Source organism: Panulirus ornatus, chromosome 32, assembly GCF_036320965.1.
Source record: "Panulirus ornatus isolate Po-2019 chromosome 32, ASM3632096v1, whole genome shotgun sequence".
Lineage (NCBI taxonomy): Eukaryota > Metazoa > Arthropoda > Malacostraca > Decapoda > Palinuridae > Panulirus > Panulirus ornatus.
In genome coordinates, this window is record NC_092255.1 from 21,626,568 (window position 1) to 21,639,884 (window position 13,317).

A 13,317-nucleotide genomic window follows, 5' to 3' on the forward strand; every position below is an offset into this window, starting at 1 on the left:
TGGCTTGACTGGGTCGCGGGTTCGAGACCCTGTCGACGTCTGGGCGGCAGACACATACGTTTCGGCTCTGAAGACCCGTGCCATATTGTGTGGGTTCTGTGCTTTTATCTGACACTTGTTTCTCTCTGGTCTAAGCCGTGGTGGTTGGGTGTGTTCCTCGAGTGCGTCCTAACTAGGGTTCGTTAGGGGTTTTAGTGTGCGTTGTTCAGGCGTTCGTCAGCCGTTGCAAGTGTGGTAAAATCCTGGCCAATATAATGAGTGTGGAAATTAAAGTTTGTTTTTGTTCCCCACCGCCGCCGCTTGCTCTGACAGCGGTCGATGTGTTATTTGTTGATATCTAACTAACTACCGGCTGCTATGGTCTGTCACCTGGCTCTTTCATCTCTCGATATATTAGGTTTTAAACGTCCATTCTAAAACTCTCGCGATTTAACAACGGTCTGACATCGTGTGTTGCGCGAAGGCCTTCGCTTGATTTCGTGGCTTCGAGATGCGCGTTTACCACTCCCGCGTTGTGTTTTTGAGGCGTCGGTCATGTGATGTATTGCGTTATTAGGATGGCGGTTTTGGACGTGCGTTTTAGCCCGGGTCTTATCCTGTGTTATGTGTGGTGTTTCATGCGATAGTCGAGTGAGTCCTGTGTATTGCCCGCGAAGAACTGATTCTGCAAAGATTCCACAAGGTTTTCGAAGCAGTTTTTCTTTATTTTTGCGAACGTAAAATGTGTTTAAATACAAATTTTCAAGGCACGTTATATATATATATATATATATATATATATATATATATATATATATATATATATATATATATAACCTGCGTTTCACGCGGTTAGAACACTTCAACCGGAGCTGCTGGAAGATACAAAACCACAAATGCAGTATAGGTTATAACCATACAACAAGGCAGCCACACCAACACTTACGTTTACTCTGACCAATTCATCTGGCCATCCGTGCACCTCGACGCCACAGATACATTTCAATTAACAACGAACGTTTTGAATTAAGGAAGAAATATATTATGTAAAGAAAAAAAAATATGAAAGAAGGAATAACGTCTTACAATGCCAAACAAACGTTTACATTTAACCAACAAACCTTTTACCTTAAGGAATAAATGTTATAGATTAAGGAATGATGATTTCACACGTTTTTGATGCAATCAACCGTCAATAATCTATGAAAAAAAATCCTATTTCTAAGCCACAAATATTTGGTAAGTATGGACGGGGTCTAATATTCACATCGTAGTAGCACATACGATCAAGATATCTTATACGAAAACTAAGCGCTTAGGCGAGGAAACGGTGTTGGAGACGATTGTGGTGGTGAAGCGCCGGTTCTCACACACACACACAGACGCTCAAAGACATGTGAAAATACACATCCACACACAAGCGATCACATTAACACGAGATAACAAACACACGCACACAGAATAACCGGCACAAACACAACCCATCACGTGTAACAAACACAAACTACAGACGAATATACAAAATCCCAAACAAAGAACTTAACACACAAGCAAATACACACACACACAGACACATAAACAGAGAAACTCACAAACGTACACAAACAGGGTAGAGATGTGTGAAGGCGTGTGTGCGTTCACGGCGTACTCCGAGACCAGACCTTATAACTGATTGATCTACGCCAATGAGAGTGTACGGGCAAGGAGAGCTCCCGTGGTGTGAACAAGAGAGGATACAAGCCACTTCAAAAACCTCCTCCTCCCCCTCCACCATCACAGATCATTCTCGAGTAGCCTTCCTCCTTCAGTCTAGCCATCCCCCCCACACACACACACTGAGGGAGGAGGGAAAATCTTAACACATTCCCTTTGTCTAATCCTTTGTGAATCTCTGATTACATATGCTCGATCGGGAAATCTTGTATCCTAGGTGAGTGTGATTACGATTTACGATTAGTGTTATGTGCGCGTCGGAGGAGATGTTTTTACACCGTGGTTGCCCCTTCTCAACCCTATGTACGTATCGTGCTGTAGCAGCCTTACGTACAGCCTAAACACACACACACACACACACACACACACTAGTTTACGCCAGGTACACAATTTGTAGACCAGCCCCAACGGAGGGATGGACAGCTGGTGTTGGATGCGAACCGACTGCTACATCTGGGAATCGAACCAGGTCCATTAAACAGACGGTTCGCAGCGCTGACCACTGAATTACGGAGACTCGTGTGTGTGTGTGTGTGTGTGTGTGTGTGTGTGTGTGTGTGTGTGTGTATGTGTGTAGTGACAGCCTTAATCTACTATCTACATCAACCTACTTCACATCAATCCCATCTATTTTTCTGCGCGCCTCATTTAGATCCATCTACTACACATTATCCATCAGGAACCCCCAACGATCCCTTTCTACCATCCTCCCTCCACCTTTCCCTAAACTCAGTCTACCACGGATGATAATCAATCAGCAACTTCCTTCCTTCCATCCCAAACCCCCCGCCCTTCCGTCCACCAGCGACACTCCACGAGTCGTTTCCTCTTCGCTAGACGACCGGCGGTCGCTAACGACGTGGGCCCAGAAATCCAGGTTGGATCAGGCAGTTGAGGCTGTCCAGCCGCTGAGTTTATCCATGATGGATACCAGGGCCCAGGTCAGTCTCCGGCCGAGGGTAATGGCCAATACAAGCAGTCATTAATCCCACCTGCATTATAGATTGGTGATTATCACGGTATAAAGAGCAATTAACTAGTTTGAAGTGTGGGTTGCAAATCAATTATAGGCAGTGGGACTACCACCACCACCCCCCCAACTCTCTCTCTCTCTCTCTCTCTCTCTCTCTCTCTCTCTCTCTCTCTGCCCCCCCCCCCCCTCCTCCCCCTAACAGCTATAACACGAGGGCCGCCGGAATGAAACGGTGTCACACGTTCCATCGTGTTCCTGGTGATGCGGGAGCCAGTTAACACTTACGTGCTCCTATTGTCCCCCCCTTGTTCCGATGACGCCGCTGGGTTACACTCTACGTCAGTGGAGGACCAAAATGAAAACCATCAACCAAAGGATTTAGAATCATCCATCAAGGAGTGATTATCGTGCCGAATCAATCCAGCAACACTGTACAAGTCAGTCCTTCCACCACGTCAATAATAAATCAAGGGGTATATTTTCAACAGCTAAACTGGGGGCATTCGGTTGGTGATAGCGCGGCGGTGGAGGTGGGTGGTATAGGCTGTGTCAGAGTGTGAAAATAGGCTGAGAGCCTTGGTTGGTTCCATCGCTGTTGCAAGGGGAGGCAACCGGTCCATCATCACTGTCAAGTGGACCGGACCGCCGGGTAACCTGTGCAACATCTTTCTAAACGGTGGACCCCGTGGACGACGGACCGCCCCCCCTCCACCCTCAACCCCCCCCAACCGCCGCCAGATCCTTGCGGTCAAGCTGACACGAAATCCTCCTTGACGCCTGCCTCTCAAACAAACTCTCTCTCTCTCTCTCTCTCTCTCTCTCTCTCTCTCTCTCTCTCTCTCTCTCTCTCTCTCTCTCTCTCTCTCTCCACCACCACCACCACCCTCTCCACCACAGACACACTCTCAAATCAGTCAATCAATCGCCACCAGAGGCGCATGTGAGTGGGCCAGCGACAACAGCGAACCACTCACTATAACCTCCACCAGGAAGGGAAAAGCCTCCCGCTGGCTCGTCAAATCTTAGGTTATTTTGGTAAAAAAAAAGTCCCAAACTGTTTACCACAAATATTCCTTCATTTTACCACAAATATTCCTTCATTTTACCACAAAAATTCCTTCATTTTACCACAAATATTCCTTCATTTTACCACAAATATTCCTTCATTTTACCGCAAACATTCCTTCATTTTACCACAAATATTCCCTCATTCTACCAGAGACGTTTTGTGAAATGTAAGCGTATGTAACATCAACGTGAAATGTAATCGTAAATATCAACGTGAAATGTAATCATATACATCAATGTGAAGTGTAATCGTATACTAGTGAAATATAATCGTATATATTACTAACGTGAAATGTAATCGTATATGACATTAACGTGAAATGTAATCATATATGATATTAACGTGAAATGCAATCATATATGATATCAACGTGATGGACAAGTGAGCAACGCTGGGATTATTTTTGTAATTAGTTGGCAAACATCTCCGTCTCGAACGCCAATTAAACCATCATAAGACTTGTACAATAAGTTCATAACCAAAATCCTCGTAGTTTTTAACTTTTAAAAACATAATTACACAATCTGTAATCACACGTCAAAACACCATGAGCCCTCATCATGAATTTCACATTTTACATATTCATATATATATATATATATATATATATATATATATATATATATATTCGACACCACTACAGCAATTGCATAAACTGATATTCTATACAGGAAATATCCTTCACATAATCAAAAGTAAAACTGATAATCATACATAATGCTAATCTAGTCGGATGATAACTACAACGTAAGTACATCATCATCATCATCAAAAACAACTACAATCTATCTTATATATTCTTACTGAGGTGAAAGAACATGATTCTGCGCCTCTGAATTTCAACAGTATCCCGTCACTAATTTGCATTTTCTCTCGCCAAGTATTATTGTCTACTTCCATCAGTAAGAATATTACTGAAATGTTAAAACTTTCCCGCGAAAATCCAGTCAAATATATTTCGGCGCCTTGGAACATACGAGAGATATCTTTATACATAGCTTTCTTACAGTAATGTATTAGTATATATATATATATATATATATATATATATATATATATATGTGTGTGTGTGTGTGTGTGTGTGTGTGTGTGTGTGTGTGTTTATGTGTGTGTGTGTGTGTCAATACATTGCCACTGGGAAAGGATGAACAAATGGAATGACTTAGGCCCCACTTTCACGCCCAGAAACCGAACCCATGCGGGCTCAACCCCAAGCGGCCCTTGAATACACGGTAATACTAACAATAGTAGTAGTGGCAGCAGTATGTATTAGTAGTAGTGCTAGTAGTATTAGTAGTAGTATTGGTAGTAGTAGTAACTATTATAATAAAACAATAGTGATAGTGGTTGTAGTAGTAGTAGTAGTAGTATTAATAGTGGTTGTAGTAGTAGTAGTAATAGTGGTTGTAGTAGTAGTAGTAATAGTGGTTGTAGTAGTAGTGGTAGTAGTGGTAGTAGTAGTAGCAGTAGTGGTTGTAGTAGTAGTGGTAGTAGTAGTATACTGAAAAAATATATAAAATGATTGCTTCCAACGCTCAAATATCCCCACCGTGCAACAATTACTGTGCCTTCATTTGATTAAAGGAAATTATAGACCACTTCAACAGAATCGTCGAAATAAAGCAGTGGCAGTGGAAATACGACGAGACTAATAAGATGAAACTATATATATATATATATATATATATATATATATATATATATATATATATATATATATATATATATATATATTCAATTCACTCCACAAACTACTGTGTTAGTAACAAGGATAACTCTCGCAATTATAATGATAACAGTAATAGTGAATACAATAAAAGATTACAAATTACCTTGTTAGTGATATAATCAAAATGAACATATTTGAATAAAGAGCAATATGAATATCATTTATATGATCATTATCACCGTATTGATTGAAATATAATTACTTATCCCAACACTCTTCCCGTGTTAAGATTTTCCTCGTGATCTGAATCTATGACCAATCATTCATAAATAATCAGATGCAAGAATTAGTTTTATGATGATTTACTAGTCCTTTGTTTATCATTATCATCACTATCATTAGCAGTAGTAACATTACTATCATTTTCATGATTACCAATGCTTTGTTTTTCCTGTTTCTACTTCATGTTTCTTAACTTATTTCGAATATTTATGTCCTCAATTATGACATTTGACCTGACCCTCATAGGCAAGGTCAAAGGCCAGACGTGTCGAGGATGTAGTGGTAATCACGGGTCAAGTGAGAGGCCAGCTGGATCGAGTATTTAGTGAGCATGCGTCAGACATAACCAGCAAGGGTCAAGCTAAACACCTTTGACACGTCGTTACTTTTATCATCTTTCTTCTCTCTGGCTTTTGACCTGACCCTGAAGCAGTTTGAGGGTGTGGTAACGGACCATCTGTCGAGGGTGTAGTGAAGACAAGTTTTAATGTATGGAGAAATACTACATTCGCTTGCGATTGGTGGCGTCCCTATTCATCAATATTTGCTAGAAAATGAGATCGCTCTACATAATTACTGAAGGAACATAGGAAGCATTATCAAAATCCTCTCTCTTATTAGCATTATCACTAATTATTGACACTATACTACTACTACGTCTACTACTACTATCACTACTACTACTACCACTACTACAAACAATTATGATAATAATAATGATAATAATAACAATACTACTACTACTACTACTACTACTAATAATAATAATAATAATAATGATGATAATAATGATAATAATGATATTAATGATAATGATAATAATGATAATAATAATAATAATAATAATAATAATAATAATAATAATAATGACAGCTGAGTAGCTTATCTTAATCACTGTAGTAGTAGTAGTAGTAGTAGTGGTGGTGGTGGTGGTGGTAGTGGTGGCATTAACAGAAGTAGTAGATACAAGAGTAATAGTAGTGGCAATGATGACAGTATTAGTTGCTGTTGTAATAGCACTGATGTTAGCAACAGTAGTAGCAGCAGTACCACAGTAATAGCAATAGATAAAGTAGATTATTTGGTAGACAGAGTAGAAGTAATGTATTCAATACTCTCGACAATATCCAGTACATCACTGCTACATCAGAGCGAGGCACGTAGGTGATGCGGTATTAATGATAAATGCAGTACTTTTATATGACCATGTAGATGGTAGGTAAGGGTGCTCTCAGCAGTAAGAATGCATTAGCACAAGTTACAATGGTCACGAGTAAAATTACTGTGAAGAGCAATGAATTCTCTCAACGGAAGTAGTAGTAGTAGTAGTAGTAGTAGTAGTAGTAGTAGTGGTAGTAGTAGTAGTAGTAGTAATGGTAACAGCAGTGATGATGGTGATGGTGGCAGTATTAGTAGAAATAGCATTGATTTAGTGGACAAGAAATTGTTACTGCAGTAGTAGTAGTAGTAGTAGTAGTAGTAGTAGTAGTAGTGGCAGTCGTGGTAGTTGTAGTTAGATATGTAATACTGATTTTGTAGAATATTTAGTTCAGAGGGCATACACTACATGAAGAAGAAGAAGAAGAAGAAGAAGAAGAAGAAGAAGAAGAAGAAGAAAAGGAAGAAGACTAAGAGGAACGAGATGAGGAAGAAGAAAAAGAAGCAGAGGCAGATGAAGAAATAGTAGTTATAGTAGTTGTTATTGTTGTTCTAGCAGCTGCAGCAGTGGTAGTAGCATTACTAAAAGTAGTGGTATTAGTCGTTGTTGTAGCAGTTACGGCCGTAGTTGTAGTAATAGTAGTAGCAGTAGCAGTTGTAGTAGTTTGCTGTATTTGTTGCATTAGTAACAGTAGTAGTAACAGCAGTAACTGTGGCAGCAGTAGTAATAGTAGTAGCAGCAACAGTAGTAGTAGTAGTAGTAGTAATAAGAGTCGAAATAGTAGTATTACTAGTAGTAGAAGTAGTTGTATTGCTAGTAGTAGTAGTAGTAAAATTAATAGTGGTTACAGAAGTAGTAAAATTAGTAGTAGCAGTCGTGGTAGTAGTAGTAAAATCAGTAGTAGTAGCAGTAGTAGTTAAGGTAGTAGCAGCAGTTGCAGCAGCAGGAACAAAGGCAGCAGAGGCACCTCCAGAAGCAGCAACAATAACCGAGGCAGCAATACCAGATGACCCTACGACAGTAATGGTAACGTGATGCCAACAGCAAAAATTGTACCAACATTATCAGTAGTTGTAGTGGCAGTAACTGTAGTACCAGTGAAATCAGCAGGAGTACTACTTGTATTAGTAGCACCACCACTAGCAGTAACGGCAGTAATAATAGTAGTAGTAGTAGTAGTAGTAGTAGTAGTAGTAGTAGTAATGATAATAGTAGTAGTAGTAATAGTAGTAATAGTAGTAGTAGTAGTATGACTCACAAATGGAACCAAAATACTGTAGGGAAAGCGAAGATCGCAGCTGTAGTGATAATGCAGCAGCAGCAGCAGAGGTTACGACAGGAGTAGCAAACGGAGGGAAAGTTCGAGCAGTGGCTGTTGTAGCAGCAGTAGTGGTCACGTCGGAAGGGGGAGCAACAGCATTTAAGGACAGAGATGATCGAGGTGGTAGTTGTGGTGGTGCAACAGCAGCAACAACATTAGCAGCCGTGGCAGAAGAAGCAGCTGTGGCAACAGATGAAAGAGCAACGGTAATAAAGAACTGCGCTGTTGACTTAGTCGTAATGTTGACTGGTGTCGATCGTGTACGTGGCAGCATCGAGAGCGGTGTCAAGACACGGTCTTGGTGGTCGTGATGGTGCGAATGTAGCAGGAAAAACATTAGTAGTAGGAACAGTAGCAGTTACAGCAGGAGGGTCTATAGAAGAGGCAGTAGGGTTGTCGTAATGTTCTTATCAGTAGCAGTAGCAGTAGTAGTAAATATAGTAGTAGGGAGTAGCAACTTCCATTCAATGTAAACATGGCAGAAAACAGACATATACCATCTCAATATGGATGTTGCTTTAGGGCGATCCATTTCTAACATCAGGATCACAACGTGTAAAAATACCTACAAATATACCGTAAAAATGGTCACTGTGTGAATAACGATTATCAATACTTTCCACATTCACATTTACACATGTAACGTATTTTTATCATTAATACAGCTGTAATGCAGCCAGACTTCTCACTGTCAAATTAGATCCAACGACCGGAGAAAATTTACAGCTTCATGATTATCAAAGTGACAGTATCTCCAATAATATCAATGTCATTAACTACTAGGTATATCTCCTAAGAAACTTTTAATATATATTTTCCAATAACATATTTGGACTTTGGCCAACGCCATGATAATTATGATACATAATGTTATTCTAAATATAGTGTATACCCCCCTGAACTAAATCTACAAAATCAGTATTACCTATGTAACAATTATAAAAGTTATGACTGTTAATAAGTACGAACACTCATACAGTAATACCCAGATAATAAAAATTATGAGAAATATAAAAAGATAATAGCAATATGATAATAATAATAATGATAATAATAATGATAATATTAATGATAATAATGATAGTAATAATGATAATAACAGTACGAATAATTATAATAGTAATAATAATAACAAATAATGATAATGATAATAATGATAATAATAGCAAAATAATTATCATTATCATTATCATCATTATACAAGCAACAAAAATTTTAGAACATCGAGACAATAATATTAACAAAGGCAATAACGAACTTATAATAAGTTATCATGGCTGTCATTAAGAATAATTTCAAATTATTATCATACAACGACTATTTCTCTTGATTTAAACCCTACCTCATAATATCTCCCTGAGCAAGTGTTGTTATACTTCAAAATAAATACATCGCTTTGTTTGTTCATGCTATATAACATTCATGAAACACTACGGTTATCCGGGAGGGCAGCTCCAATAATATGTACGACTATTTGCAATCACCTTAAACTCTGACTGATGTTAATTACCTTGAACGAGAAAGACGATTTGTCAATTCTGACGCCGGCCAAGAATTAAGTTACGCTGCTTCACTCGAACCCTATTATCTTAACGTAATATTTATCACACCTGTACATATTATACTGTCATCACAGCTCATGATGTTCATGAAGGGATAATGGACAATCACTGGATATTACTGGTCTTCATGGAGTGAGAAGCGGCCGAGGTGGTGGTGAAGGGAAGGTCCTAGTGCAGCAACTCTCCCACACCCTCCCTGTTCTCGCAGCCCAGCTACCACCACCACCACCACCTCGCCGCTTCTGCTCAGTTAAACCACTGCGATCTGGCCCCGCTCGCTGTCTGGCTTTTAGTACCACATTACATAAGATATATCTGATTATCACGGGCCCAATTACGCTCCTCAGACACACTACAGGAAGACTACAGCATGATGTGAGGACCACAGCTCTCCACCTGCGACAGTCGCGAGTACTGTTAACGCCTGCGAGTCCAGTACGTTGCGTGCCCCACTCACTCGCTGTTGGAGCCCATATTAGCGTGCATTGTGCACATTGCCTGGTTATGTTTGGTTATGATTCTTTGCTATGACAGAATGAATGACATCCGGGAGGCTATACTAATCATACCGTTGAGGTATACTCTCTATGTACGTTATACTAGCGGCATGCAAGTATACTTACAGGTGAGGTAGACGAGGCTCCCGTATAGGTGACGTTGGCCATGATGTCTGTCTGTACGTGCGTCCGTGGTCCGTGCGGCGGTAAATCACCGCAGGTAACACCACCTCAATCACCAATCACAATTATCTACTAATTATCCACTGACCAATCACGGAGAGACACTGCTTGTTCATGCCTCATTCACTGCACATGGCGACGACGCATGGCACTAGCCGGCACTGAAGTGGCTCAATTATCCCGTGGCACTGATGTACTGGGGCTGAAGGGTCTATCAGGGCCTGGTAGAGGGTCTGTCCAGCTTGAGGTTAAGTACCCCTCAAGGGTTGTTTGCGGGCAACCCTGACCAGGGCGGGAGGTCACGTGACGGCCAAGACCCGGGTTAACATGCTACACACGTATCGCGGCAGGCTAGCCAGCGCACTAAAAAACTGTTCCGTCGTTACCTGAGCGTTTTTACAGTTTGGCGGATAAAAACAGCTGGTGTATGGCTGAGAGCTGGCTTGTCTTGGGGAAGAGGCCGATTGGTTCAACGTATTGCTGGGTGCTTGAGCTAATAGCGATCACGAGCGTCGGCCAATGGGAGGCGAGAGAAGGCACCCAGCCGCTCTTTCGGGCTGCTCCTGCCCGCGCCAGCCAACTACTGGCAAAAATCAACGTTATGAAATATTTTCTCAACACACATAATATTTCATTCGGGCCAGCCAAGATAATCGCCCCACAACGTCAACACGCGAGTTTAAGGGTGGAATTAGCTTATCGGTGTGCCGAGCGCGCATTGGCGGTCGGCCCGGGGCCCCGCCCAACCCCGCCCTCTAGCTCCACCTACCTCTCCAACCCGCAAATCGGCATTAACGATTCATGAGGGGCGGAGTCACCGAGAGGGAAACCTGGGTTGCTGTTAGCGGCAGGCGTCATTTGCAGTGAAGCGTGTGGGGTGGTGGGAACGTTGGCGCAGTGTTTGGCCGAGCTTCGTAAACACCCCTCCGTCTAATGCATACAATGCCTGTAAATGCTGGGGAGGTGCGCGTTATGTTGCTTCGGAAGATTCTAATAAAGTAATCTTATTTTCCAGGTGTTAGCGGTCACTAGAATAAGACCCTTAATTATGGTTTTTCTCATCTAAATATAATATATATATATATATATATATATATATATATATATATATATATATATATATATATATATATATAAGACGTTACATGTCATTCAGCAAAACAATGAGTATTAAACCACAAAAATATTCATAGACCAAATTACTCCAACCTTCCCCGCCCTTTTGGCACTTAAAACTACACACTTTATACCTATGCGAGATAAATCATGTATAATCACAGCTGACAACATTAGTATTCTCAAGCGCGTGTCGAAAAGGAATCTCATCCCTCACTGGAAATGATAAACTTCAGGCAATCTGTGGACCTGATAAGAGAAAATGTTGAAACAGAGTACTACTGAAGATAACCCATTACGTTTTCCACACCTGACACAAACATACAAATAGAAATCTAACGATTACATTAGCATAACCCGCATGAATTTACGCACACACACACACACACACGTGAACTACATAATGAACAAGAGTAAATGTCTAAACAACCAACTTGACATCATAACATCTGAAATGACCGCCGACAACGGCCCGTCAAACCCCGAGCACTCCAGGCCAGCTACTCCCTTTGATATTCCCCGAATTCCCTGGTACTCACTGATACTCCTACATTACGGCTGATGGGGGAAAATTTATGAAGATGAGGGTGACCTTAACATAGTGTTGGTGAAGTAATCCAACACTATCGCCTATATTCCCGCGGCCCTTCATTCTCCCGCTCGCCACCAGGGCGGCGCCACCAGACAGTGATTGCTGAAGAACATGGAGTGGCAACACCGAATATTACATTTTTCCTTGAAATAACTAAATCATACACATATATTGCCTTTCTTATTGATGAAAACTATTACGCTAAAGTATGTTTGGCTCTTTAGAATTATCTAACCTTTGAAAGTAAACGTATCAATGATTTTGGTGGGTTCTCATTTTTCTATCTGGAAGTCGATGGCAGGTAAAGTCTGAGAGGCAGAGTGGTCCAACTTATGCATCAAAAATTATTTTCGACTATTTCATTTTCAAAATGGAAAGTGCGGCTCCATACACCCACAATTTACAAACCAATATATGGTATAAATCATCATCCACAATCTCCACTGGGTCCGAAATTCTACAAAAACCATCAATCACTCGAATTTCCAAGAAAACAAGGCCGGAGATCTCCACAGATGGGCTTCCAGGCACCATCTGGAAACTGCTGGGTCCAGCCTTACCCCCTCCCCCCCACAAAAATGGTCACATCCTGAAGTGGACGATCAGTGGGAGGTGGGACGGCCCACTGGAGAGTGGCTGATGCTGCAGTATCGGCGGTGGTGGCGGCCCGCTGCCTCCGTGAACATAAGAAAACTGTAGTAAGGAATGCGAGATACTAGTCCTCCTAATGGGAATAATGTATGCATATCCTGACGGGGAGATGGGGGGCGATAACTGCTGTAATCTAACGGGGCAAATCCTCTTACTTCTCAAGGGTTTATGAAAACAGATTTTCAAGGATCAATTTTGTTTTTAAGAGCCTGAACACTACAAAAGCAGATTAGGATATTACTCATAAAGAATTACAGAGGGGGACCTCGCTGGGATTCTAAGACATTAACAACGTCTGCTTGAATGAGAAGTTACAAGGGTACTGGAGGTCTCCCGTAGACGAACAATAGCCAAATAAGACACGCAGTGCTGACTGACAAGGCTGAAACCCCAGGCAATGTATCAAAGGCTGAGGAAGAGAGTTTGGTTCGACATTTTGGTCCTCTTCGTGTTTTGGAAACAACACAGGAACATCTAAGTTGCATTACGACATAATCTTATTTCCAAGATTCAAATTGCAAAGACGTCGTCACTTGCGTTCTAAAACCACA

General features: G+C 41.1%; 1 protein-coding gene across 4 annotated transcripts in view; it reads right to left on the reverse strand.

Moving 5' to 3' along the window:
* Positions 1–13,317, reverse strand: part of LOC139759163 (uncharacterized) — a 350,907-nt gene that overhangs the window by 157,178 nt on the left and 180,412 nt on the right. Inside the window, exon 1 of one of the 4 annotated variants that reach the window (XM_071681206.1) lies at positions 10,351–11,003. The exons of 2 other annotated variants lie outside the window; for them this stretch is intronic. In XM_071681206.1, coding sequence (XP_071537307.1) covers positions 10,351–10,392 — 42 coding nt within the window. In that variant the 5' untranslated portion in view covers positions 10,393–11,003. Of the gene's footprint in view, positions 1–10,350; positions 11,004–13,317 lie in introns of those variants that run through there. One more of the 4 variants, XM_071681209.1, reaches the window with a different exon arrangement.